The sequence below is a fragment of the Oncorhynchus keta genome, chromosome 13, assembly GCF_023373465.1.
Source record: "Oncorhynchus keta strain PuntledgeMale-10-30-2019 chromosome 13, Oket_V2, whole genome shotgun sequence".
Taxonomy (NCBI): domain Eukaryota; kingdom Metazoa; phylum Chordata; class Actinopteri; order Salmoniformes; family Salmonidae; genus Oncorhynchus; species Oncorhynchus keta.
In genome coordinates this window covers 34,707,583-34,732,155 of record NC_068433.1, presented here as the reverse complement: position 1 = coordinate 34,732,155, position 24,573 = coordinate 34,707,583, and the positions used below count along the sequence as shown (strand labels likewise).

Genomic DNA, 24,573 nt, shown 5'->3' with positions numbered 1-24,573 from the left:
ATACCATCTACTGTATGCTGCTCTGTACCATCACTCATTCATATATCCTTATGTACATATTCTTTATCCCCTTACACTGTGTATAAGACAGTAGTTTTGGAATTGTTAGTTAGATTACTTGTTGGTTATCACTGCATTGTCGGAACTAGAAGCACAAGCATTTCGCTACACTCGCATTAACATCTGCTAACCATGTGTATGTGACAAATAAAATTTGATTTGATTTGAGCATTATCATCAGCAAGCTCAGATCCTGGGACTGAACACCTCCCTCTGCAACTGGATCTTGGACTTCCCGACAGGCCGCCTCCAGGTGGTGAGTGTAGGCAACAACACCTCCACTACACTGACCCTCAACATGGGGACCCCACAGGGGTGTGTGCTTAGTCCCCTTCTGTATTCCCTGTTCACCCACGACTGCATGGCCACGCACAACTCCAACATCACGTACGCTGATGACACGACAGTGGTAGTCTTGATCACCGACGGCGAAGAGACAGCCTACAGGGAGGTCAGAGAACTGGCATCTTCTCCCTCACCACCAGTAAGACCAAGTAGCTGATCATGGACTATAGGAAACAAGGGGGTGAGGACACCTCCATCCACATCAACAGGGCTATAGAGCGGAGCGGTTTGAGACCTTCAAGTTTTTCAGTGTCCACATCACAAAGGGTTTAACATAGTCCACACACACACTGCACAGATGTGAAGAGGGCACTACAGTGCCTCTTCCCCCTTAGGAGGCTGAAAAGATTTAGCATGGGCCCTCCGATCCTCAAAAAGTTATTCAGCTTCACCATTGAGAGAATCTTGACTGGACATATCACCGCTTGGTATGGCAACTGTACCACTCTCGACCTCAAAGCGCTACAGAGGGTGGTGCAGGTGGCCCAGTACATCACTAAGGCCAAGCTCTCTTCCATCTAGGACCTCTATATTTCATGCGATAATTTGCCAAAGACTTCAGCCACCCAAGCCATAGACTGTTCTCTCTGCTACCATCTGGCAAGCAGCACTGGAGCATTGGGTCTCGGACCAACAGCCTCCGAGACCGCTTCTATCCCCAAGCCATAAAACTGGTTAGTTAGTCTTGGTAACCATTTGATTATCTGCATTGATGCCATTTTGGGCCACTGACTCTATGCACACTCACACACTTACACAAACCCACACACACTCATACACTATATATGCACACACACATAACACACATGTGCACATACTGGACACACACACACACACACACACACACACACATCTTCCTCAACTACCTTAGACCCCTGAAAATTTAAATGGTACTCCCTGTATATAGCATCATTCGTGTGTGTTTTTTTCCTCTTGTGTTATTATTTATATTCTTCTTATTTTTAACTCTGCTGTATTCGGCACATGTGACATATACAATGTGATTTGACTTTTACTTTATATTTAGACATTCCATTCATCCCATTCCAGCCTTTACTATGAGCCCATCCTCCAATTTAAAGTTTCACCAACCACCACTGACTGCAGTACCCTCTGTGAGTCATGGTGTCAAAAAACGAGTTTTAACTGTGGGCACCTCACTTCCCCCATGTGAGATGAGGTCTTAATTTGGGGCGGCAGCGTAGCCTAGTGGTTAGAGCGTTGGACTAGTAACCGGAAGGTTGCGAGTTCAAACCCCCGAGCTGACAAGGTACAAATCTGTCGTTCTGTTAACCCACTGTTCCCAGGCATTGAAAATAAGAATATGTTCTTAACGGACTTGCCTGGTTAAATAAAGGTTCAAATAAATAATAAAATAAATAAATAAATTCCCTGTTGTTATCTCATATCTGCAGGGGAGGATGGAGTCCTATAAGACACCTGCTGGTTTAGCTGTATTACATTTACATTTAAGTCATTTAGCAGACGCTCTTATCCAGAGCGACTTACAAATTGGTGCATTCACCTTATGACATCCAATGGAACAGCCACTTTACAATAGTGCATCTAAATCTTTTAAGGGGGGGGGGGTGGGAAGGATTACTTTATCCTATCCTAGGTATTCCTTAAAGAGGTGGGGTTTCAGGTGTCTCCGGAAGGTGGTTATTGACTCCGCTGTCCTGGCGTCGTGAGGGAGTTTGTTCCACCATTGGGGGGCCAGAGCAGCGAACAGTTTTGACTGGGCAAACTGGAAACCATTTTTTTTGACTGTAAATGTAAATGTAAATGTAAATGTAGCTGTATGTAATTGAACTTTTTTCAGTTTATAAGGCTTTAGGCATTCTCTGTTTAGGATTGGTCTTGGCCATGGATTAGATTGCAGTTATTTTCCAATAGCCAAACCCACTGGCTCCATGTCATCTACAAGACCCTGCTAGGTAAAGTCCCCCCTTATCTCAGCTCGCTGGTCACCATAGCATCTCCCACCTGTAGCACACGCTCCAGCAGGTATATCTCTCGTCACCCCCAAAACCAATTCTTTCTTTGGCCGCCTCTCCTTCCAGTTCTCTGCTGCCAATGACTGGAACGAACTACAAAAATCTCTGAAACTGGAAACACTTATCTCCCTCACTAGCTTTAAGCACCAACTCTCAGAGCAGCTCACAGATTACTGCACCTGTACATAGCCCACCTATAATTTAGCCCAAACAACTACCTCTTTCCCAACTGTATTTAATTAATTTATTTATTTTGCTCCTTTGCACCCCATTATTTTTATTTCTACTTTGTTTTACTTGCTATATTGTATTTACTTTGCCACCATGGCCCTTTTTGCCTTTACCTCCCTTCACACCTCATTTGTACACATTGTATATAGACTTGTTTATACTGTATTATTGACTGTATGTTTGTTTTACTCCATGTGTAACTCTGTGTCGTTGTATCTGTCGAACTGCTTTGCTTTATCTTGGCCAGGTCTCAATTGTAAATGAGAACTTGTTCTCAACTTGACTACCTGGTTAAATAAAGGTGAATTTTTTTTTTAAAGCTGCTGTCTATCTTCAAACCAGTAGGGCATCAGTAGGGATTTTTTTCATTATTATTATTTTTGACAGGGAAGTCAAGCTGAGACCATGGTCTCTTTTACAGGTGAGCCCTGTAGATACAAAAATATACACATCTGTTCAATAAAAGCACTTAAATATACACAAAAATACACACAATCATACACACAAAACAATCATAAAAACAAATACGTTCATCAATAAAAAAAAGTCTGATGTCTGAAAAGCCCTATCGGCACCAATTCCTCCAATTTCAGGGTGTTTTGGAGATTGTTCCACGTGAAAGGTGCAGAAAAATTAAAAGCAGATCTACCCAATTCATTGGAGGTCGAAGGGATCTCCAACGTTAGCCATCCCTGAGCCTGGGTCAGGTAGTCCGTATGCCTGTACTTCAACAATGTAGTAAGGTATAAGGTGAGAGTTTATGTAAGAGGACTATATAAACAACAGAATGCAGTCCACGATACTTCAGAGAGTTCCAACCTACTTACTGATACAAAATGCAGTGATGTGTGCTGAACCTATTGCCCCTAATAAAGCTTAATATGCTATGGTACACAACATCTAATGGCTTCAATACAATTGGCAGCTGCATTCATATAGATCAGTGGTCACCAACCTTTGGAGTCAAGATCACTTTGGCAGTCAAAAAGTAAGCTGAGATCTACTGCTCAGATTTTTTGTTGTTGTACATTAACCTCACACAAACAGTTTTTTAGGAATGGGGTTTGGGCAGCAGGCCTAATACATTATCACAGCATATTGGCTATATGATTGGCCTGCCAATATTGTAAATAAGACCATATTATATTTCAAAATTTGAGCTTTGATAACAAAATAGATCTGTTGGTTTAGCACTTGTGAGGCACTGTGGAGCATGAATTGAAATAATTAGCTTTTTTATTTTAAAGGGCTGATGGTACCTGCATCTGATGGTCAACGAGGTCAAAGCACGACGTCAGTGATCTTCAGGTTTCGAAAAGTCAGAGCTCTAGAAAGATGGCCGATCGACCGGTTGGCGACCACTGATATAGATGATATCGCCATAGTCAATAACCAGAATAAATGTTGATTAAATTATTTTTTTTCTGCTATTTAATGAAAGGCATGATCTGCTCCTGCATAGGAAGCCTATTTTAATTTTCAATTTCTTAACTAACTTAACATGTTTTTTGTAAAAAGCCCAGATATGTATACTCAGGGACACGATCAATGAGTGCACCATTCAATGTACGTATGCATAAATAATCAGAAACATTTTTATGTGATTTAGAAAATAGCATATACATGGTTTTACATTAATTGAGAACAAGTTTCAGTTCAACAAAGGCTTTCTGCAGTGAAGTAAAGACAGATTGAAGCTCAGAAAGAGCCTGCTCAACCGTGAGGCCAATAGCATATACAACAACTGCATACAAGTGAATGGTAAAACAATTCGCAGAGAGAATAATATTGTTTATATAGATATTAAATAGATAAATACACTGGGGAAGATGTGCAACACCTGGAGAGGGGTGGAGACAAGCACAAAGACAGGTGAAACAGATCAGGGTGTGACATATACACAATACCACAATGTCAAAGTGGAATTATGTTTTTTGAAATTTGTACAAATGTATAAAAATGTAAAGCTGTAATGCCTAAAGTCAATAAGTATTCAACACCTTTGTTATGGCAACCCTACATAAGTTCAGGAGTAAAAATGTGCTTAACAAGTCACAAAATAAGTTGCATGGATCACTCTGTGTGCAATAACAGAGTTTAACATTATTTTTTAATGACTACCTCATATTTGTACCCCACTTACAATTATCTTTAAGGTCCCTCAGTCGAGCAGTGAACACAGATTCAACCACAAATACCAGGGCTTGCAAATTTAAAAAAATAAAAGCAGTCATTGAATATCCCTGAGCTTGGTGAAGTAAGTTATTAATTACACTTTGGATGGTGTATCGATGCAAGCAGTCACTACAAAGATAGAGGTGTCCTTCCTAATCAGTTGCCAGAGAGGAAGGAAGCCACTCAGGGATTTCACATTTACATTTACATTTAAGTCATTTGAGGTTGATGGTGACTTTAAAACAGTTACAGAGTTTAATGGCTGTGATAGGAGAAAATTGAGGATGGTGTGGCAGTTAATTACTTTACTATCAAATGAGGAGAGACAAACTTATCACACAAGTCAGAGTTATACTTAAACTAAATCTTTATTCACCTATTAATAAGGGAGCAGGTCAATACAACACACACCTATAAAGTGAATCGATTGAGTGCTCTGCAATAATGATGGCTGGTCGACGAATCACCCTCAGATGATTTGTTGAGAGCCCCGAGATGAAGGTACAAAGGTATTTTATAGCCAAGATACACCCCCTTCAGTCTACATAACAAACAACAGATGCATGGAATGGGTCACAAGGTTAAGATTTCTACAAAATATACTTAGAATTTACAGTAGACAGTATCTGCTGTAAACAAGGCCTCATTGTGTGGAAACCAGGGTCTGGCCGCGAGCCATCTCACCCTAGTACCTTCCAGTCAGACACACAGACACTAATCATGCAATGGAATGCAGTCTTGTTAGGTTTATCACCAATCCATCGTAAATCCACTATCAGTGTTAAATCTCCCAGAGGCCCACTTTCAGTTCTTACAGACACAATAGAGTTATAAGAACCCTCTATTCTGTTGCATAAAACAACCATTTAATGCAATAACAGTATTATAACATCATCTTGTAATTTCTGTGGTCCTTCTGTGGCTCAGTTGGTAGAGCATGGCGCTTGTAACGCCAGGGTAGTGGGTTCGATTCCCGGGACCACCCATACGTAGAATGTATGCACACATGACTGTAAGTCACTTTGGATAAAAGCGTCAGCTAAATGGCATATATTATTATTATATTATTCTGTTCTGACAATGGATCGACAACATTATTGTTACTCCACAATACTTGCCGAATTGACAGAGTGAAAAAAAGGAAGGCTGTACAGAATAAAACTATTCCAAAACATGCATCCTGTTTGCAACAAGGCACTAAAGTAAATCTGCCCTGAATACAAAGTGTTACAGTATATTTGGGGCAAATCCAATACAACACATTACTGAGTACAACTCTGCATATTTTCAAATATAGTGGTGTTGCTTCATGTTATTGGTATGCTTGTAATTGGTAAGGACTGGAGAGTTTTTCAGGTTAAAAAATAAATATAATGGAGCATAGCACAGGCAAACTCCCAGAGGAAAACCTGGTTCAGTCTGCTTTCCACCAGACACTGAGAGATGAATTGACCTTTCAGCAGGACAATAACCTAAACCACAAGGCCAAATCTATACTGGAGTTGCAGTGGCCGAGTTAGATTTTTGACTTAAATCAGCTTGAAAATCTATAGCAAGACTTGAAAATGGTTGTCTAGCAATGATCAAAAAACAATTTGATCAAGCTTGAAGAATATTGAAAATAATAACGTGCAAATGTTGCACAATCCAGGTGTGGAAAGCTCTTAGAGACTTACCCAGAAAGGTGCTTCTACAAAGTATTGACTCAGGGGTGTCATTCTTATGTAAATTACACATTTCTCTATTTCATCTTCAATACGTTTGCTAGAATTTCTAACCATATGTTTTCACGTTGTCATTATGGGGTATTGTGTGTAGATGGGTAAATATTTTTTTTATCTAATTTTGAATTCAGGCTGTAACACAACAAATGTGACGACCGGCTCAAATCGGTCTGATGTAGCAAAATTTGAAATTGTGTTTTGTACATTGGATAAAAGTGGAGACTCAGAGCTACAAAATGGTATATCATAACACTACAGTTGAGGAACAATGGGAAAGTAATTTTGCTTTGAAAGTTGATCAACTTATAAACTCACTTTTGAGAAAATTGCCTTTGAATGTTTTGGTACTACTATTGGAGAGTCCTTCTTTGTCTACAATCATTTAGCATCGTTCACACCCTCTTAATAGGGCTAGGTGACACCTGTCGACAATTTCCGTTGAAATTGGAGGGCATGCAATTCAAATAAATAATCATAAAATTATGGATATTAAACATCTAGGTACATACAAGTCTCTTATATCGGTTAGAAGTGTAAATTCTTGTTAATCTAACTGCATTGTTTGATTTACAATAGGCTTTACAGCGAAAGCATGCCCTGCGATTGTTTGAGGACGGCGCCCCACAACATATTTTTCAACCAGCACAGGCTTCATAAAATCACAAATAGTGACTAGATAATCCCTTACTTTTTGAAAATCTTCCTCTGATTTGCAATCCAAAGGGTCCCAGCTACAACATGCATGGTCGTTTTGTTGGATAAAATCCTTCTTTTATATCCCAAAAAGTCAGTTTAGTTGGCACCATCGATTTGAGTTCAACATGCAGACAAAGGAATCCAAAAAGCTACCGCAAAACTTTGTTAAAAAAAGTTAAACTGCATTTCTATTTAATACTCAGGTACCCTAAAATGTAATTAAACTATAATATGTTATACGGAAAGAAGTATGTTCAATAGAAAAGTAAAATTAGCAAGTGCGCGTCATTTTTACCTTTGAACAAAGACTGCTGACATCTAGTGGAAGCTATAGGAATTGCAATCTGGGAGCTGGAATTGCATAGGACCCATAGCTTTCCATTGTAAGTGCATGGAATCTAAAAAAAAAACTATTCTGGTTGGTTTTTCTTTGGAATTTCTCTTACAATATCAATTGTGTTATAGTCTCATACATTATTTTAAGATTTCTACAAACTTCAAAGGGTTTTCTATATCCAATGGTACCAATTATATGCATATCCTGGCGTCTGGACCTGAGTAACAGGCAGTTTACTTTGGGCACATCAGTCATGCGGAAGGCATTTCTGCCAAAAAACGCATTTTGGTACAAAAAAACTAGACATATGCCAAGTTTCCTGAAACAGGTCACAAATATGGAATAAGTCAAGGGGTATGAATACTTTCTGAAGGCACTATATATATATATATATTAGATCATTCATCAATTATGTTTTAAATTATTATATTAGATTGAGTTCATTAGGCACACGCACATAACTTGTAAATAAATAATCGTAACAGTCATGGGAGCCTGGGACATGATAAACCGGACATCTACATCCAACAAGAGTTGAAGGGCAGAGGGATACACTAGCTAGAACCTTCTCATCGTGGATCTGGTAGGACAAAAAAGCATGTCGGTGGTTTAATCCCCCCCATGTTGTTCATCAGGGTCTACTGTAGGTCAAAGGGCGATATGGGCACCATAAAACCAGGTGTATCATGAAACCATGATAAAATTAATTAGAACAGCCTAGTATGTAGTACTTTTTTTTAACCACGATGCTGGATGCTCTTCTCCATTTCATAAACAAAACAAAAACTATAAAAAATGCATCTGGGGCGACCAGTGGCACTGTTTCACCTTATGCAGATCTCAGCTTTAAGGTCCAATGTTTTATCATGTTTTATCTACTTGTACATAATCTGGTTGATCTTTTCCCTCTCCCTTCTATCTCTTTGTATCTCTTTTTCTTCCTCTGTCTCCTCAGAATTTGCTGATTCTGGTGAGTTACTTTTCTAATTATCTTTGCCAAAATGCTGTTCATTATCATCTCCACAGCTTGGAAGCGACTTTTTGCCAAACTTTCCTCTTAGTTTGTACCGCTCCCTGTTTGCAGTTACATTGCTTTCAGAAAGCATAAACACCCCTTGACTTATTCCACATTTTGTTGTGTTACAGCTTGAATTAAAATGCATAACATTTTGTTTATTTGTCACTGGGCTACACACAATAACCCATCATGTCAAAGTCGAAATTTTTACCAAGGTCCCTCAGTCGAGCAGTGAATTTCAAACATAGATTCAACCACAAAGACCAGGGAGGTTTTCCAATGCCTCGCAAAGAAGGGCACCTATTGGTAGATACGTATACATTTGAGGCAAAAAAAAGATTTAGTCAGCCACCTATTGTGCAAGTTCTCCAACTTAAAAAGATGAGAGAGGCCTGTAATTTTCATCATAGGTACACTTCAACTAGGACAGACAAAATGAGGGAAAAAAATCCAGAAAATCACATTGTAGGATTTTTAATAAATTTATTTGCAAATTATGGTGGAAAATAAGTATTTGGTCACCGACAAAGAAGCAACATTTCTTGCTCTCACAGACCAGTAACTTCTTCTTTAAGAGGCTCCTCTGTCCTCCACTCGTTACCTGTATTAATGGCACCTGTTTGAACTTGTTATCAGTATAAAAGACACCAGTCCACAACCTCAAACAGTCACACTCCAAACCCCACTATGGCCAAGACCAAAGAGCTGTCAAAGGACACCAGAAACAAAATTGTAGACCTGCACCAGGCTGGGAAGACTGAATCTGCAATAGGTAAGCAGCTTGGTTTGAAGAAATCAACTGTGGGAGCAATTATTAGGAAATGGAAGACATACAAGACCACTGATAATCTCCCTCGATCTGGGGCTCCATGCAAGATCTCACCCCGTGCGGTCAAAATGATCACAAGAACGGTGAGCAAAAATCTCAGAACCACACGGTGGGACCTAGTCAATGACCTGCAGAGAGCTGGGACCAAAGTAACAAAGCCTACCATCAGTAACACACTACGCCGACAGGGACTCAAATCCTGCAGTGCCAGACGTGTTCCCCTGCTTAAGCCAGTACATGTCCAGGCCCGTCTGAAGTTTGCTAGAGAGCATTTGGATGATCCAGAAGAAGATTGGGAGAATGTCACATGGTCAGATGAAACCAAAATATAACTTTTTGGTAAAAACTCAACTCCTCATGTTTGGAGGACAAAGAATGCTGAGTTGCATCCAAAGCATTTCAAGGTCCTGGAGTGGCCAGTCTCCAGATCTCGAACCCCATAGAAAATCTTTGGAGGGAGTTGAAAGTCTGTGTTGCCCAGCAACAGCCCCAAAACATCACTGCTCTAGAGGAGATCTGCATGGAGGAATGGGCCAAAATACCAGCAACAGTGTGTGAAAACCTTGTGAAGATTTACAGAAAACATTTGACCTCTGTCATTGCCAACAAAGGGTATATAACAAAGTATTGAGATAAACTATTGTTATTGACCAAATACTTATTTTCCACCATAATTTGCAAATAAATTCATTAAAAATCCTACAATTTGATTTTCTGGGGGAAAAAAATCTAATTTTGTCTGTCATAGTTGAAGTGTACCGATGATGAAAATTACAGGCCTCTCTCATCTTTTTTAAGTGGGAGAACTTGCACAATTGGTGGCTGACTAAATACTTTTTATGCCCCACTGTATACAGTACTAGTCTAAAGTTTAGATACACATACTCATTAATTTCCAAGAGTGTGCAAAGCTGTCATCAAGGCAAAGGGTAGCTACTTTGAAGCATCTCAAATATAAAATATATTTTCATTTGTTTTTAACACACTTTTGGTTACTACATGATTCCACATGTGTTATTTCATAGTTGTGATGTCTTCACCATTGTTCTACAATGTAGAAAATAGTCAAATTAAAGAAAAACCCTGGAATGAGTAGGTGTGTCCAAACTTTTGACTTGTAATGCATATACAGTGGGGAGAACAAGTATTTGATACAATGCCGATTTTGCAGGTTTTCCTACTTACAAAGCATGTAGAGGTCTGTGGTTTTTATCATAGGTACACTTCAACTGTGAGAGACGGAATCTAAAACAAAAATCCAGAAAATCGCATTGCATGATTTTCAAGTAATTAATTTGCATTTTATTGCATGGCATAAGTATTTGATCACCTACCAACCAGTAAGAATTCCGGCTCTCACAGACCAACAAACCCTCCTGTTATCCACTCATTACCTGCATTAACTGCACCTGTTTGAACTCGTTACCTGTATAAAAGACACCTGTCCACACACTCAATCAAACAGACTTCAACCTCTACACAATGGCCAAGACCAGGGAGCTTTGTAAGGACATCAGGGATAAATTGCAGACCTGCACAAGGCTGGGATGGGATACAGGACAACAAGCAAGCAGCTTGGTGAGAAGGCCACAGCTGTTGGCGCAATTATTAGAAAATGGAAGAAGTTCAAGATGACGGTCAATCACCCTCGGTCTGGGGCTCCATGCAAGCTCTCACCTCGTGGGGCATCAATGATCATGAGGAAGGTGAGGGATCAGCCCAGAACTACACAGCCTGGTCAATGACCTGATGAGAGCTGGGACCACAGTCTCAATGAAAACCATTAGTAACACATTACGCCGTCATGGATTAAAATCCTGCAGCGCACACAAGGTCCCCCTGCTCAAGCCAACACATCCCAGGCCCGTCTGAAGTTTGCCAATGGCCATCTGGATGATCCAGAGGAGGAATGGGAGAAGGCCATGTACCAAATATTAATTTATGCTTTTCTGATGTATCAAATGCTTATGTTATGCAATAAAATGCATATGAATTACTTAAAAATCATACAATGTGATTTTCTGGATTTTTGTTTTACATTCCGTCTCACACAGTTGAAGTGTATCTACGATAAAAATGACAGACTTCTACATGCTTTGTAAGTAGGAAAACCTGCAAAATTGGCAGTGTATCAAATACTTGTTCTCCCCACTGTATATTTTAAAACATACATTGCATATCCCTTTGAGCATGGTGAATTTATGAATTACACTTTGGATATATCAATACACCCAGTCACTACAAAGATACAGGTGTCCTTCCTAACTCAGTTGCCGGAGAGGAAGGAAACCGCTCAGGGATCTCACCATGAGGCCAATGGTGAGTTTAATGGCTGTGATAAAAAACTGAGGATGGATCAACAACATTGTAGTTAGTCCACAATACTAACCTAATTGATAGATGAAAAGAAGGAAGCCTGTACAGAATAAAAATATTCCAAAACATGCATCCTGTTGTAACCATGCACTAAAGTAATACTGCAAAAAATGTGTCAAAGCAATTCACTTTTTGTCCTGAATACAGTGTTATATTTGGAACAACACATTACTCCGTACCACTCTGCATATTTTCAAGCATCATGTTATGGGTGTGCTTGTAATCATTAAGGACTGGGGAGTTTTCAGGATAAAAAATACAGAATGGAGCTAAGCACAGGCAAAATCCAAGACAAAAACCTGTCTCAGTCTGCTTTCCACCAGGCACTGGGAGATTCATTCACCTTTCATAACCTAAAACACAAAGCCAAATATACACTGGAGTTGCTTACCGAGAAGACAGTGAATGTTCCTGAGTTGCCTAGTTACAGTTTTGACTTAAATGTACTGTGGCAAGACCCAAAAATGGTTATCTAGCAATGATCAACAACCAATTTGACAGAGCTTGAATAATTTTTTAAGGAATAATGGTCAAATGCTGCACAATCCAGGTGTGTAAAGCTCTTAGAGACTTACCCAGAAAGACTCACAGCTGTAATCGCTGCCAAATGTGCTTCTACAAAGTATTGACTCAAGGGTGTGAATACTTATGTGAATGAGATATTTCTGTATTTCATTTTCAATAAATTTGCAAACATTTGCAAAAACATGTTTTTACTTTGTCATTATGGGGTATTGTGTCATAATGTTTTAAATATTTAATCCATTTTGAATTCAGGCTGAAACAACAAAATGTGGAATACTTTCTGATGGCACTGTACAGGTATGTCAATGAATGTCCAAACATAAGTTTCTATGCAGACATATTTTTACTATTTTATGTGAATGTATACCTCTGTAACCATTTTTGTTTTCTCCATTATCCTTTCCATCTCCCCTCTTGTTTTACCCCTTGTAAGCTAACCATTGTAACAATACATATTATACTAACTATCTTGCATGCATGGGGCTGGGAGATACATTGGGGCCAAACATTGAAAGAGCTGACTACATGTTTTGTTCTTTGACACACATTAAACAAACATAGAGGACACAGGACCAACGATCGACCGAAAAGAGTCAGTGTCCGACAGGGTTGGGGAGTAACTGATTACATATAATCAGTTACATGTAATCTTTTTATTTTTATTTTTTGTAATCCCTTACGTAATGTAAGCAAAAATATGAAAATCAGATTACATATACTTTTAAAAAACTTTTAAATGAAAAAAGGATGTTTGAGAAAGAAGACTGTTTCTCAATTGACATTAAATTCAGCATTGAAAAAAGGCGCAAGTTTAAGTTTGTTCCACCTGAGCGAGTCTGACGACAAGTCAGAATCCACTGTGATGACACACCAAATGCGTGTCATGGATCCTTTTCGTCTTCTTCTAATGCCTCTTAAAGGGGAAAGTGAACAAAAATTGACTAATAGTCATCAGATTACGTTTACTGAGTTTGGGTAATCCAAAGGAACGTTACTGATTACAAATTTGGACTGGTAACTAGTAACTCTAACAGATTACATTTAAAAAGTAACCTACCCAACCCTGGTGGCCGACCATTACCCACTGTATCTGTGGTGTGTTTGCACAGTTGCTTTCCACTTTGATTCCTTAACACTAGAATCTACAAGTAACTGCCAAAATAATGGAAACACTTGAATAAATAACAGTGTGGTACCTGAGTTAATTAAGTAATTAACATCCCATTGTGCTTTGGGTCATGTATCGAAATGCTTGTCAGGCCATTAGTTTGGTTACCATGGCTATGTCCCATAGTATGACAATTCCACCATCCACAGGGCATGAGTGATCACAATGGTTTGATGAGCATGAAAATGATGTAAACCATATTCCATGGCCATCTCAGTCACCAGAACTCAACTGAATTGAACACTTACGGGAGATTCTGGAGGGGCACCTGAGACAGCTTTTTCACCACCATTAACAGAACACCAAATTATGACATTTCTCATAGAAGAATGGTGTCGCATCCCTCTAATAGAGTTCCAGTCACTTGTACAATCTATGCCAAGTTGCATTGAAGCTGTTCTGGCTCGTAGTGGCCCAACACCCTATTCAGTCACTTTATGTTGTTTACTTTTTCCAAACTCTAAATACAAAACTCTAAACTGATAACACTTATGTTCATAACCTTTGATTGTGCATTGGAGTTGGAGTTGAACACATCTTTCACCCCTGAGTTATTCATGCAAAATTGTTTTCTGTGAAATACCATGAGAACATTTAGTTTATCCACCAATACATCCGATAATGATAGGCTCACCACTTAGTCATTTTAACTACCATTTACATTTTTTATCAATCGCTTTAGTGCTATTTTCACAAGTATGTGGTGATTTTTCAAAACTCTTAGTACAAAAAACTCCAAACTGGTAACACTTGTAACGCATCAAGTATTGTATTCCAAACCTATTATTGTGCTTTCGTTTTGTTTGGAGACATCTTTCACCACACAACCATTGATCAATACATTTAGTAGGCACTAGTTTGTATATCAAGCCTGCATTTGGCCATAGGTTCTCATTGACATTGCAGTAAATGTCGTCATTGTTCATTCACCTGGGGAAAAACCTTTTGGCATGGCGAATCCAAGCCTGATATACTGTAGGCCTGGATTGATGCCATTGCATTCCTAATCCATGGCCTGGAGGAGGGTGGCACGCTCATTGGGGTGGCGATCATACACCTTCCACCTGTATTGTAATCATGTATTTTACAGTATTGTACTTACACATTGTAGCTATCCTGTGAGGCTCTGTTAGTAAGAGCATGACACTAGCAACAATAGAGTTGTGGGTTCTATTCCCACTGGGGTCACATACAAAAATGTATGTATAAAAATGCCTGCTATATAACTGACATATTTTACAGTTTTCCAGTACTGTTTTGGCCAATGCAATTATTGTAAATCCGTGTGAAACTATTCCATCAAAGAAACGTCATTTTGGATACATATTTACTGTATAGTGGATGCATTACATACAGTACATGCCATCATAATAGTACATTACAATATACATCATAAATACTTTTTATGTTTATACTTTACAAACATACATTTTCATTATGTAATTCTCAAAATCTGTTGTAGACAAACCATTTTAAAATATATAGATGTGATTATCAATTAAGAGCAGTCAGATTAAGTAATAGTAAAATGTATTTTGACAAATGAGAAGACAATCATGTCAAAAGTAAATGTGAGCATTGCATTGTGAAAAGAAATTACTTTATATGAACATATATTGCAATGTGAAACATAGTTCTAGATTAAAGGGTCATTCCACGAAATGGGTGCCTTTTGCGTTGATATGTCAGTAGACATTGTGCATCAATATTGAATTTTAAAAGCCTGTTTTGTTAAATGAAGTGCCCTTTAATATAGACCACATGGGCTGTGTTTTCACATGCAGTCCAATTCTTATATGTTTCCACTTATTTGTCTTTTGACCAATCACATCAGATTTTCTTTTTCAGAGCTGATCTGATTGGTCAAAAGACCAATTTGTGAAAAAAACATCAGAATTGGGCTGCCTGTCTAAATCCAGCCATGGATAATTCAATAAATTCGATGTTTCATATGAATAAAGACTTGCTAAAGTGTCAAAATTCATCATGTCCCTCCGTCAACCCTGTATCCCCTCTAAGAAGATTGTTTAACCCACTTAACCCCAAAATGTCAATATAAAGCTCTAGTTATTTTGTTGCGTTGAAAGTTATTTCTGAAGATTATTGTTACCATTTTAAGGTTACGTGAAATTAATTATTGTTTTGATATGGTGAAACTATTACTTTTTAAGTATTGTTTTCAAAAGAAACATGGACATCTACACGTGAAATCATAGTGCAAGTGAGCTGGTTCTTCACTTTTTGTACATTTTCTGGTGTTTTGTGGTGGAAAACTGAGCAGGTTGAGCGTAACACATCAACCCTGTTACCGATAGATTGACAGCCTAGACATGTTTTAACAATAAAAAGAAATGTGAAGCTTGCATTTAATTGCCACTCCCTGTTGCACGCAACAATCTTCCATTCCCATGTCACAAGGGGACTTATGGCTGATTTATGATTACATCGTCAACCCTGTTATGGTCAACCCTGTTACTTTATTTGCCACTTACTATGCACTAGTATTTTTTTATTTAACATCTTGAGATGGGAAACTTGTTTTTTAGGGTGTTGAAAATGTGTTCTTTGTGATAATTTTAACATTCTAAGTGAATAAAAAAAACGAAGTTACACTTCACAAAAGCCACCGAATTGGTGGAATGAACCTAAACATTTCTTAAGTTTAGTGAAAAAGGGAATTTGTGTGTTTGTAGTTTTTAAACAACAATGTTTTTGTGTTGACCCTTCTTTTTCAAGACCTCTGCAATCCGCCATGGCATGTTTGTCAATTAACTTCTGGGCCACATCTTGACTGACGGCAGCCCATTCTTGCATAATCAATGCTTGGAGTTTGTCAGAATTTGTGAGTTTTTGTTTGTCCACCCGCCTCTTGAGGATTGACCACAAGTTTTCAATGGGATTAAGGTCTGGGGAGTTTCCTGCCCATGGACCCAAAATATCGATGTTTTGTTCCCCCAGCCACTTAGTTATCACTTTTGCCTTATGGCAAGGTGATCCATCATGCTGGAAATGGCATTGTTTGTCACCAAACTGTTCATGGATGGTTGGGAGAAGTTGCTCTCGGAGGATATGTTGGTACCGTTCTTTATTCATGGCTGTGTTCTTAGGAAAAATTGTGAGTGAGCCCACTCCCTTGGCTGAGAAGCAACCCCACACATGAATGGTCTCAGGATACTTTACTGTTGGCATGACACGGGACTGATGGTAGCGCTCACCTTGTCTTCTCCTGACAAGCTTTTTTCCGGATGCCCCAAACAATCGGAAAGGGGATTCATCAAAGAAAATTACTTTACCCAAGTCCTCAGCAGTCCAATCCCTGTACCTTTTGCAGAATATCAGTCTGTCCCTGCTGTTTTTCCTGGAGAGAAGTGGCTTCTTTGCTGCCCTTCTTGACACCAGGCCATCCTCCAAAAGTCTTCGCCTCACTGTGCGTGCAGATGCACTCACACCTGCCTGCTGCCATTCCTGAGCAAGCTCTGTACTGGTGGTGCCCTGATCCCGCAGCTGAATCAACTTTAGGAGACGGTCCTGGCGCTTGCTCGTCTTTCTTGGGCGCCCTGAACCTTCTTCACAACAATTGAACTGCTCTCCTTGAAGATCTTGAAGATCCGATAAATGGTTGATTTAGGTGCATTCTTACTGGGAGCAATATCCTTGCCTGTGAAGCCCTTTTTTGTGCAAAGCAATGACGGCACGTGTTTCCTTTCAGGTAACCATGGTTGACAGAGTAAAAACAATGATTCCAAGAACCACCCTCCTTTTGAAGCTTCCAGTCTGTTATTTGAACTCAATCAGCATGACAGAGTGATCTCCAGCCTTGTCCTCGTCAACACTGTGTTAACGAGAGAATAACTGACATGATGTCAGCTGGTCCTTTTGTGGCAGGGCTGTAAATGCAGTGGAAATGCATTTTGGGGGATTCAGTTCATTTGCATGGCAAATAGGGATTTTGCAAGTAATTGCAATTCATCTGATCACTCTTCATAGCATTCTGGAGTATATGTAAATTGCCATCAAACAAACTGAGGCATCAGACTTTGGGAAAATGTACATTTGTGTCAGTCTCAAGACTTTTGGCCACGACTGTACTGTATAACTAGGAATAAAGTTACAGATAGTAAACAGTACCAGCAGCGTATGTGACGAGTCAAAAAAGTTACTGCAAAAAGGGTCCATGCAGATAGTTAATTAAATAGTTAACCAAATAGGACTATGTAGCAGATATATGTTTTGGGGGTAGAATCTGTTCAGGGTCCTGTTGGTTCCAGACTTGGTGCATCAATACCACTTGCTGTGCGGTAGCAGAGACAACAGTCTTCACTTGAGTGGCTGGAGTCTTTGACAATATTTAGGGTCGTCCTCTGACACCGCCTGGTATAGAGGTTGTAGATGGTAGGGTGGGAGCTTTTGCCCCTCTGTTTCCTGTAGTCCACATTCAGCTCCTTTGTCTTGCTGACGTTGAAGGAAAGATTGTTGTCCTGGCACCACACTGCTAGGTCTCTGACCTCCTCCCTATAGGCTGTCTCATCATTGTCGGTGATCAGGCCAATCTACCACCGAAGTCTTGTCGGCAAACTTAATGATAGTGTTAAGATCAGTGCAGATGTTGCTTGTAATCAATGGCTTCTGGTTGGGTTATGTAGAGTTGAAGTTGGAAGTTTACATAAATACTTAGTTTGGAGTCATTAAAACTTGTTTTTCAACCACCCCACAATTTTTTTGTTTACAAAGTATTAGTTTTGCTTATTTTGTGCATGACACAAGTACTTTTTCTAACAATTGTTTACAGACAGATTATTTAACTTATAATTCACCGTATCACAATTCCAGTGGGTCAGAAGTTTACATACACTAAGTTGACTGCCTTTTAAAGAGCTTGGAAAATTCCAGAAAATTATGTAATGGCTTTAGAAGCTTCTGATAGGCTAATTGACACCATTTGAGTCAATTGGAGGTGTACCTGTGGATGTATTTACAGGCCTATCTTCAAACTCAGTACCTCTTTGCTAGACAATCATGGGAAATCATGAAGAAATCAGCCAGGACGTCAGAATTTGTTTTAGACCTCCACAAGTCTGGTTCATCCTCAGGATTAATTTCCAAATGCCTTAAGGTTGCACGTTCATCTGTACAAACAATAGTACGCAAGTATAAACACCATGGGACCATGCAGCTGTCATACCGCTCAGGAAGGAGACACGTTCTGTCTCCTAGACATGAACGTACTTTGATGCGAAAAGTGCAAATCAATCCCAGAACAACAGCAAAAGGACTTGTGAAGACGCTGGAGGAAACAGGTACAAAAGTGCTATATTCACAGTAAAACGAGTCCTATGTCGACATAACCTGAAAGGCCGCTCAACACTTTTTGGAGAAATGTCCTCTGGTCTGATGAAACAAAAATATAACCGATTGGCCATAATGACCATTGTTATGTTTGTAGGAAAAGGGACGTTTCTGAGCCGAAAAACACCATCCCAACCGTGAAGCACGGGGTGGCAGCATCAGGTTGTGGGGGTGCTTTGCTGCAAAAGGGACTGGTGCACTTCACAAAATAGGTGGCATCAGGAGGAAGCAAAATTATGTGGATATATTGAAAGCAACATCTCAAGACATCAGTCAAGTTAAACTTCTTATGGCTGGGGGCAGTATTGAGTAGCTTGGATGAATAAGGTGCCCAGAGGTGCCCAGAGTAAACTGCCTGCTACTCAGTCCCAGAAGCTAAGATATGCATATTGTTGGTATATTTGGATAGAAAACACTGAAGTTTCTAAAACAGTTTGAATGATGTCCAACCAGGAAATGGGAAATCTGAGGTTTGTAGTTTTTCAACTCTTGGCCTATCGAATACACAGTGGGATATTGGTCATATTGCACTTCCTAAGGTTTCCACTAGATGTCAACAGTCTTTAGAACCTTGTTTGATGCTTGTACTGTGAGGTGGGGGCGAATGAGAGGGGAATGAGTCAGAGGTCTGGCAGAGAGCCACGAGCTTAGTTTCACGTGCTCACGTGAGAGCGAGCTCTGTTCCATTGCATTTCTACAGACAAATTAATTCCCCAGATTGGAAAATTATTGAAGATTTATGTTAAAAACATTCTAAAGATTGATTCTACTTGGTTTGACATATTTCTACGACCTGTAATATAACTTTTTGGACTTTTCGTCCGTACGTTCCGCTGGACTTGCACACACGTCGTGAGTTTGGATTTGTTTACCAAACGCGCTAACAAAAGGAGGTATTTGGACATAAATGAACTTTATTGAACAAATCAAACATTTATTGTGGAACTGGGATTCCTGGGAGTGCATTCTGATGAACATCATCAAAGGTAAGTGAATATTTATAATGCTATTTCTGACTTCTGTTGACTACACAACATGGCGGATATCTGTTTGGCTTGTTTTGGTCTCTGAGCGCTGTACTCAGATTATTGCATGGTTTGCTTTTTTGGTAAAGCTTTTTTGAAATCGGACACAGCGGTTGCATTAAGGAGAAGTTTATCTAAAGTTCCATGTATATTTTCATCAACATTTATGATGAGTATTTCTGTAAATTGATGTGGCTCTACAAAATCACTGGATGTTTTTGGAACTACTGAACATAACGTACAAATGTATATTGAGACTTTTATATAAATATGAACTTTATCGAACAAAACATACATGTATTGTGTAACATGAAGTCCTATGAGTGTCATCTGATGAAGATCATCAAAGGTTAGTGATTAATTTATCTCTATTGGTGCTTTTTGCGACTCCTCTCTTTGGCTAGAAAAATGGCTGTGTTTTTCTGCGAATAGGCACTCACCTAACATAATCGTTTGTGGTACTTTTGCCGTAAAGCCTATTTGAAATCGGACACTGTGCTGGGATTAACAAGAAGTGTATTTTTAAAATTGTGTGAAATACTTGTATGTTTGAGGAATTTTAATTATGAGATTTCTGATGTTTGAATTTGGCGCCCTGCACTTTCACTGGCTGTTGTCATATCGATCCCGTTAGCAGGATCTCAGCCATAAGAAGTTAAGAGGTTGGGCCAGTAACCGAAAGGTAGTACATAGAGTGACTCTTTCCTATGGTCCTTCATCTTAAAGCACACTGACTGATGGAGAATGAGGATGATGTAGTATTTACAGCTACATCCATATATTATTTCAAATATCGGCTTAATAAAGGTTAACAGAAAAATACAAGATTGTTTTGACCTTACAATATAAATTGATGTCAATTAATAGATGTAATATAGTGTTCAGCATTTATCAAAATATATCAGTTATCTAGGCACTACATAACTTTGGTTCTGTTTTGAGCAGTTTGATTGAGTTATAGTTACATGTATTGTTCACAAATGACAAGAAAATCATATCAAAATTCATGCTGACAAGGTACAAATCTGTCGTTTTGCCCCTGAACAGGCAATTAACCCACTGTTCCTAGGCCGTCATTGAAAATAAGAATTTTTTCTTAACTGACTTGCCTAGTTAAATAAAGGTAAAATAAAACATAATTTTTTTGAATATTGCATTTGAAAAGCAGATACTTATGTATCCAATTTGTATTTATTATTTTAAATGTAACCTTTATTTAAATAGGGAAGTCATTTAAGAACAAATTATTATTTACAATGACAGCCTACCTGAGGCAAATCCAGATAACTACGCTGGGCCAATTGTGCGCCATTCTATGGGACTCCCAATCACAGCCGGATATGATACAGCCTGGATTTGAACCAGGGACTGTAGTGACACCTATTGCACTGAGATGCAGTGCCTTAGACCATTGTGCCACTTGGGAGAAAGATTGATTTGGTGCAGTGAACCAGTGACTTTTAGAATTTATTTGTTGCACTCAGTCAATTGAATATGTGCTTAGAGTTTTGAAGCGTGAGCCATTTTGATGACCTGTTTGTATTTTCTGTGCTTAGAGATGTGAAAATGGTCCACATACAGTTTTCTTACAAGTACAGTGGGGCAAAAAGTATTAAGTCAGCCACCAATTGTGCATGTTCTCCAACTTAAAAATATGAGAGAGGCCTGTAATTTTCATCATAGGTACACTTCAACTATGACAGACAAAATGAGGAAAAAAATCCAGAAAATCACATTGTAGGATTTTTTATGAATTTATTTGCAAATTATGGTGGAAAATAAGTATTTGGTCAAAAACAAAAGTTTATCTCAATACTTTGTTATATACCCTTTGTTGGCAATGACAGAGGTCAAACGTTTTCTGTAGGTCTTCACAAAGTTTTCACACACTGTTGCTGGTATTTTGGCCCATTCCTCCATGCAGATCTCCTCTAGAGCAGTGATGTTTTGGGGCTGTTGCTGGGCAACACAGACTTTCAACTCTATCCAAAGATTTTCTATGGGGTTGAGATCTGGAGACTGGCTAAGCCACTGCAGGACCTTGAAATGCTTCTTACGAAAGCCACTCCTTCGTTGCCCGAGCAGTGTGTTTGGGATCATTGCCATGCTGAAAGACCCAGCTGCGTTTCATCTTCAATGTCCTTGCTGATGGAAGGAGGTTTTCACTCAATCTCACGATACATGGGCCCATTCATTCAGTCCTTTACACGGATCAGTCGTCCTCGTCCCTTTCCTGAAAAACAGCCCCAAGGCATGATGTTTCCACCCCTATGCTTCACAGTAGGAGTTAAGTTTTTACCAAAAAGTTCTATTTTTGGTTTCATCTGACCACATGAGATTCTCCCAATCTTCTTCTGGATCATCCAAATGCTCTCTAGCAAACTTCAGACGGGCCTGGACATGTACTGGCTTAAGCAGGGGGACATGTCTGGCACTGCAGGATTTGAGTCCCTGGCGGCGTAGTGTGTTACTGATGGTAGGCTTTGTTACTTTGGTCCCAGCTCTCTGCAGGTCATTGACTAGGTCCCCCCATGTGGTTCTGGGATTTTTGCTCACCGTTCTTGTGATCATTTTGACCCCACGGGGTGAGAAATTGCGTGGAGCCCCAGATCGAGGGAGATTATCAGTGGTCTTGTATGTCTTCCATTTCCTAATAATTGCTCCCACAGTTGATTTCTTCAAACCAAGCTGCTTACCTATTGCAGATTCAGTCTTCCCAGCCTGGTGCAGGTCTACAATTTTGTTTTTGGTGTCCTTTGACAGCTCTTTGGTCTTGGCCATAGTGGAGTTTGGAGTGTGACTGTTTGAGGTTGTGGACAGGTGTCTTTTATACTGATAACAAGTTCAAACAGGTGCCATTAATACAGGTAACGAGTGGAGGACAGAGGAGCCTCTTAAAGAAGAAGTTACTGGTCTGTGAGAGCCAGACATCTTGCTTGTTTGTAGGTGACCAAATACTTATTTTCCACCATAATTTGCCAATAAATTCATAAAAAAATCCTACAATGTGATTTTCTGGATTTTTTCCCCCTCATTTTGTCTGTCATAGTTGAAGTGTACCTATGATGAAAATTACAGGCCTCTCTCATCTTTTTAAGTTGGAGAACATGCACAATTGGTGGCTGACTTAATACTTTTTGCCCCACTGTACTTGTAAGAAAACAGTAATTTCCAATGTAACCACGAAGGTCTTTCTTACACATATGGGTAATTTGGTATTTTGTTTTGGTTCCTAAATTGTGCTGTGCCCAACCTTTTTTATTGAATTTAAATCTGGCCAGCCCCCTCTGCTATTTTGAGGTCTCTACAGTTTGATCAGGTTCTAGTCCGGGCTCTGGCTGAGCCACTGAGGGACATTCAGGGACTTGTCCCGAACCTATACCTGCATTGTCTTGGCTGTGTGCTTCGGGTCATTGCCCTGTTGGAAGGCTAACCTTCATCCCAGTCCGAAGTCCTGAGCGCTCTGGAGCAGGTTTTCATCAAGGATTTCTCTGTACTTTGCTCCGTTAATCTTTCTCTCGATCCTGACTAGTCTCCCCGCCTCTGAAAACCGTCCCCACAGCATGTTAATGCCACCACCATGTTTCATCGTAGGGATGGTGCCAGGTTTTCCTCCAGGCCAAAGTGTTCAATCTCGGTTTCATCAGACCAGAGAATCTTGTTTCTCATCGTCTGTCCTACAAAACCAAAAAAAGAACTATTTCCTGAATGGATTTATCTCATGTTTTCGCATGCTAAATCAATTCACAGACACGATTTTAACAGTTTTAGAAACTTTAGAGTTTTCTATCCAAATCTACCAGTTATATGCATATCATATCTTCTGGGCCCGAGTAGCAGGCCGTTTAATTTGGGCATGCATTTCATCCAAAATTCCGAATGCTACCCCCTACCCTAGAGAGGTTAAGTCCTGTGCTTGTTGAGTGTCCTTCCCTATAAGCATGCTAAAATTCTGTTGTCAATTTGTTTACTGTGAAATAGCATTGTATCTGTTCAAACACATTTTTTTACAGAAGTTTACTAAGGTTTGGTAACAGGCTATTTGAGCCAGTAAAGATGGCTTTGCTATTCTTGGGTAGTGGAATTACTTTAGCTTCCCTCCAGGCCTGAGGGCACACGCTCTCTAGTAGGCTCACATCAACACCATCATGCCGGAAACCCTAGACCCACTCCAATTCGCATACTGCCCCAAAAGATCCACAGATGACTCAATCTCAATCAAACTCCACACTGCCCTTTCCCACCTGGACAAAAGGAACACCTACTGTATGTGAGAATGCTGTTCATTGACTACAGCTCAGCATTCAACACCATAGTGCCCACCAAGCTCATCACTCAGCTTAGGACCCTGGGACAAAACACCTCCCTCTGCAACTGGGTCCTGGACTTCCTGACAGGCCACCCCCAGGTGGTAAGGATAGGCAACAACACATCTGCCATGCTGATTTTCAACACTGGGGCCCCTCAACAAGGGTGCGTGCTTAGTCTCATCCTGTACTCCCTATTCACCCACGGCCAAGTACGACGCCAACACCATCATTAAGTTTGCTGATGACACAACAGTGGTAGGCTTGATCACCGACAACGATTAGGCAGCTCGTAGGGAGGAGGTCAGAGACCTAGCAGTGTGGTGCTAGGTCTATCAGGATATTGAAAAGAGATGGAATGGGTCCCCAGATCCTCAAAAAGTTATACAGCTGCACCATCGAGAGCATCCTGAC

The 24,573-nt window shown here is 39.7% G+C and overlaps 1 protein-coding gene across 4 annotated transcripts in view; it reads left to right on the top strand.

Annotated features, from left to right (window-relative positions):
* The window catches only part of LOC118392243 (sodium/potassium/calcium exchanger 2-like), a 192,808-nt gene that overhangs the window by 122,267 nt on the left and 45,968 nt on the right, over window positions 1-24,573 (top strand). For 2 of the 4 annotated variants that reach the window (XM_035784027.2, XM_035784025.2), the window contains one exon: window positions 8,521-8,535. The exons of the other annotated variants lie outside the window; for them this stretch is intronic. In XM_035784027.2, the coding sequence (XP_035639920.1) occupies window positions 8,521-8,535 (15 nt within the window). The remainder of the gene's footprint in view (window positions 1-8,520; window positions 8,536-24,573) is intronic. 4 annotated transcript variants of the gene reach the window in all.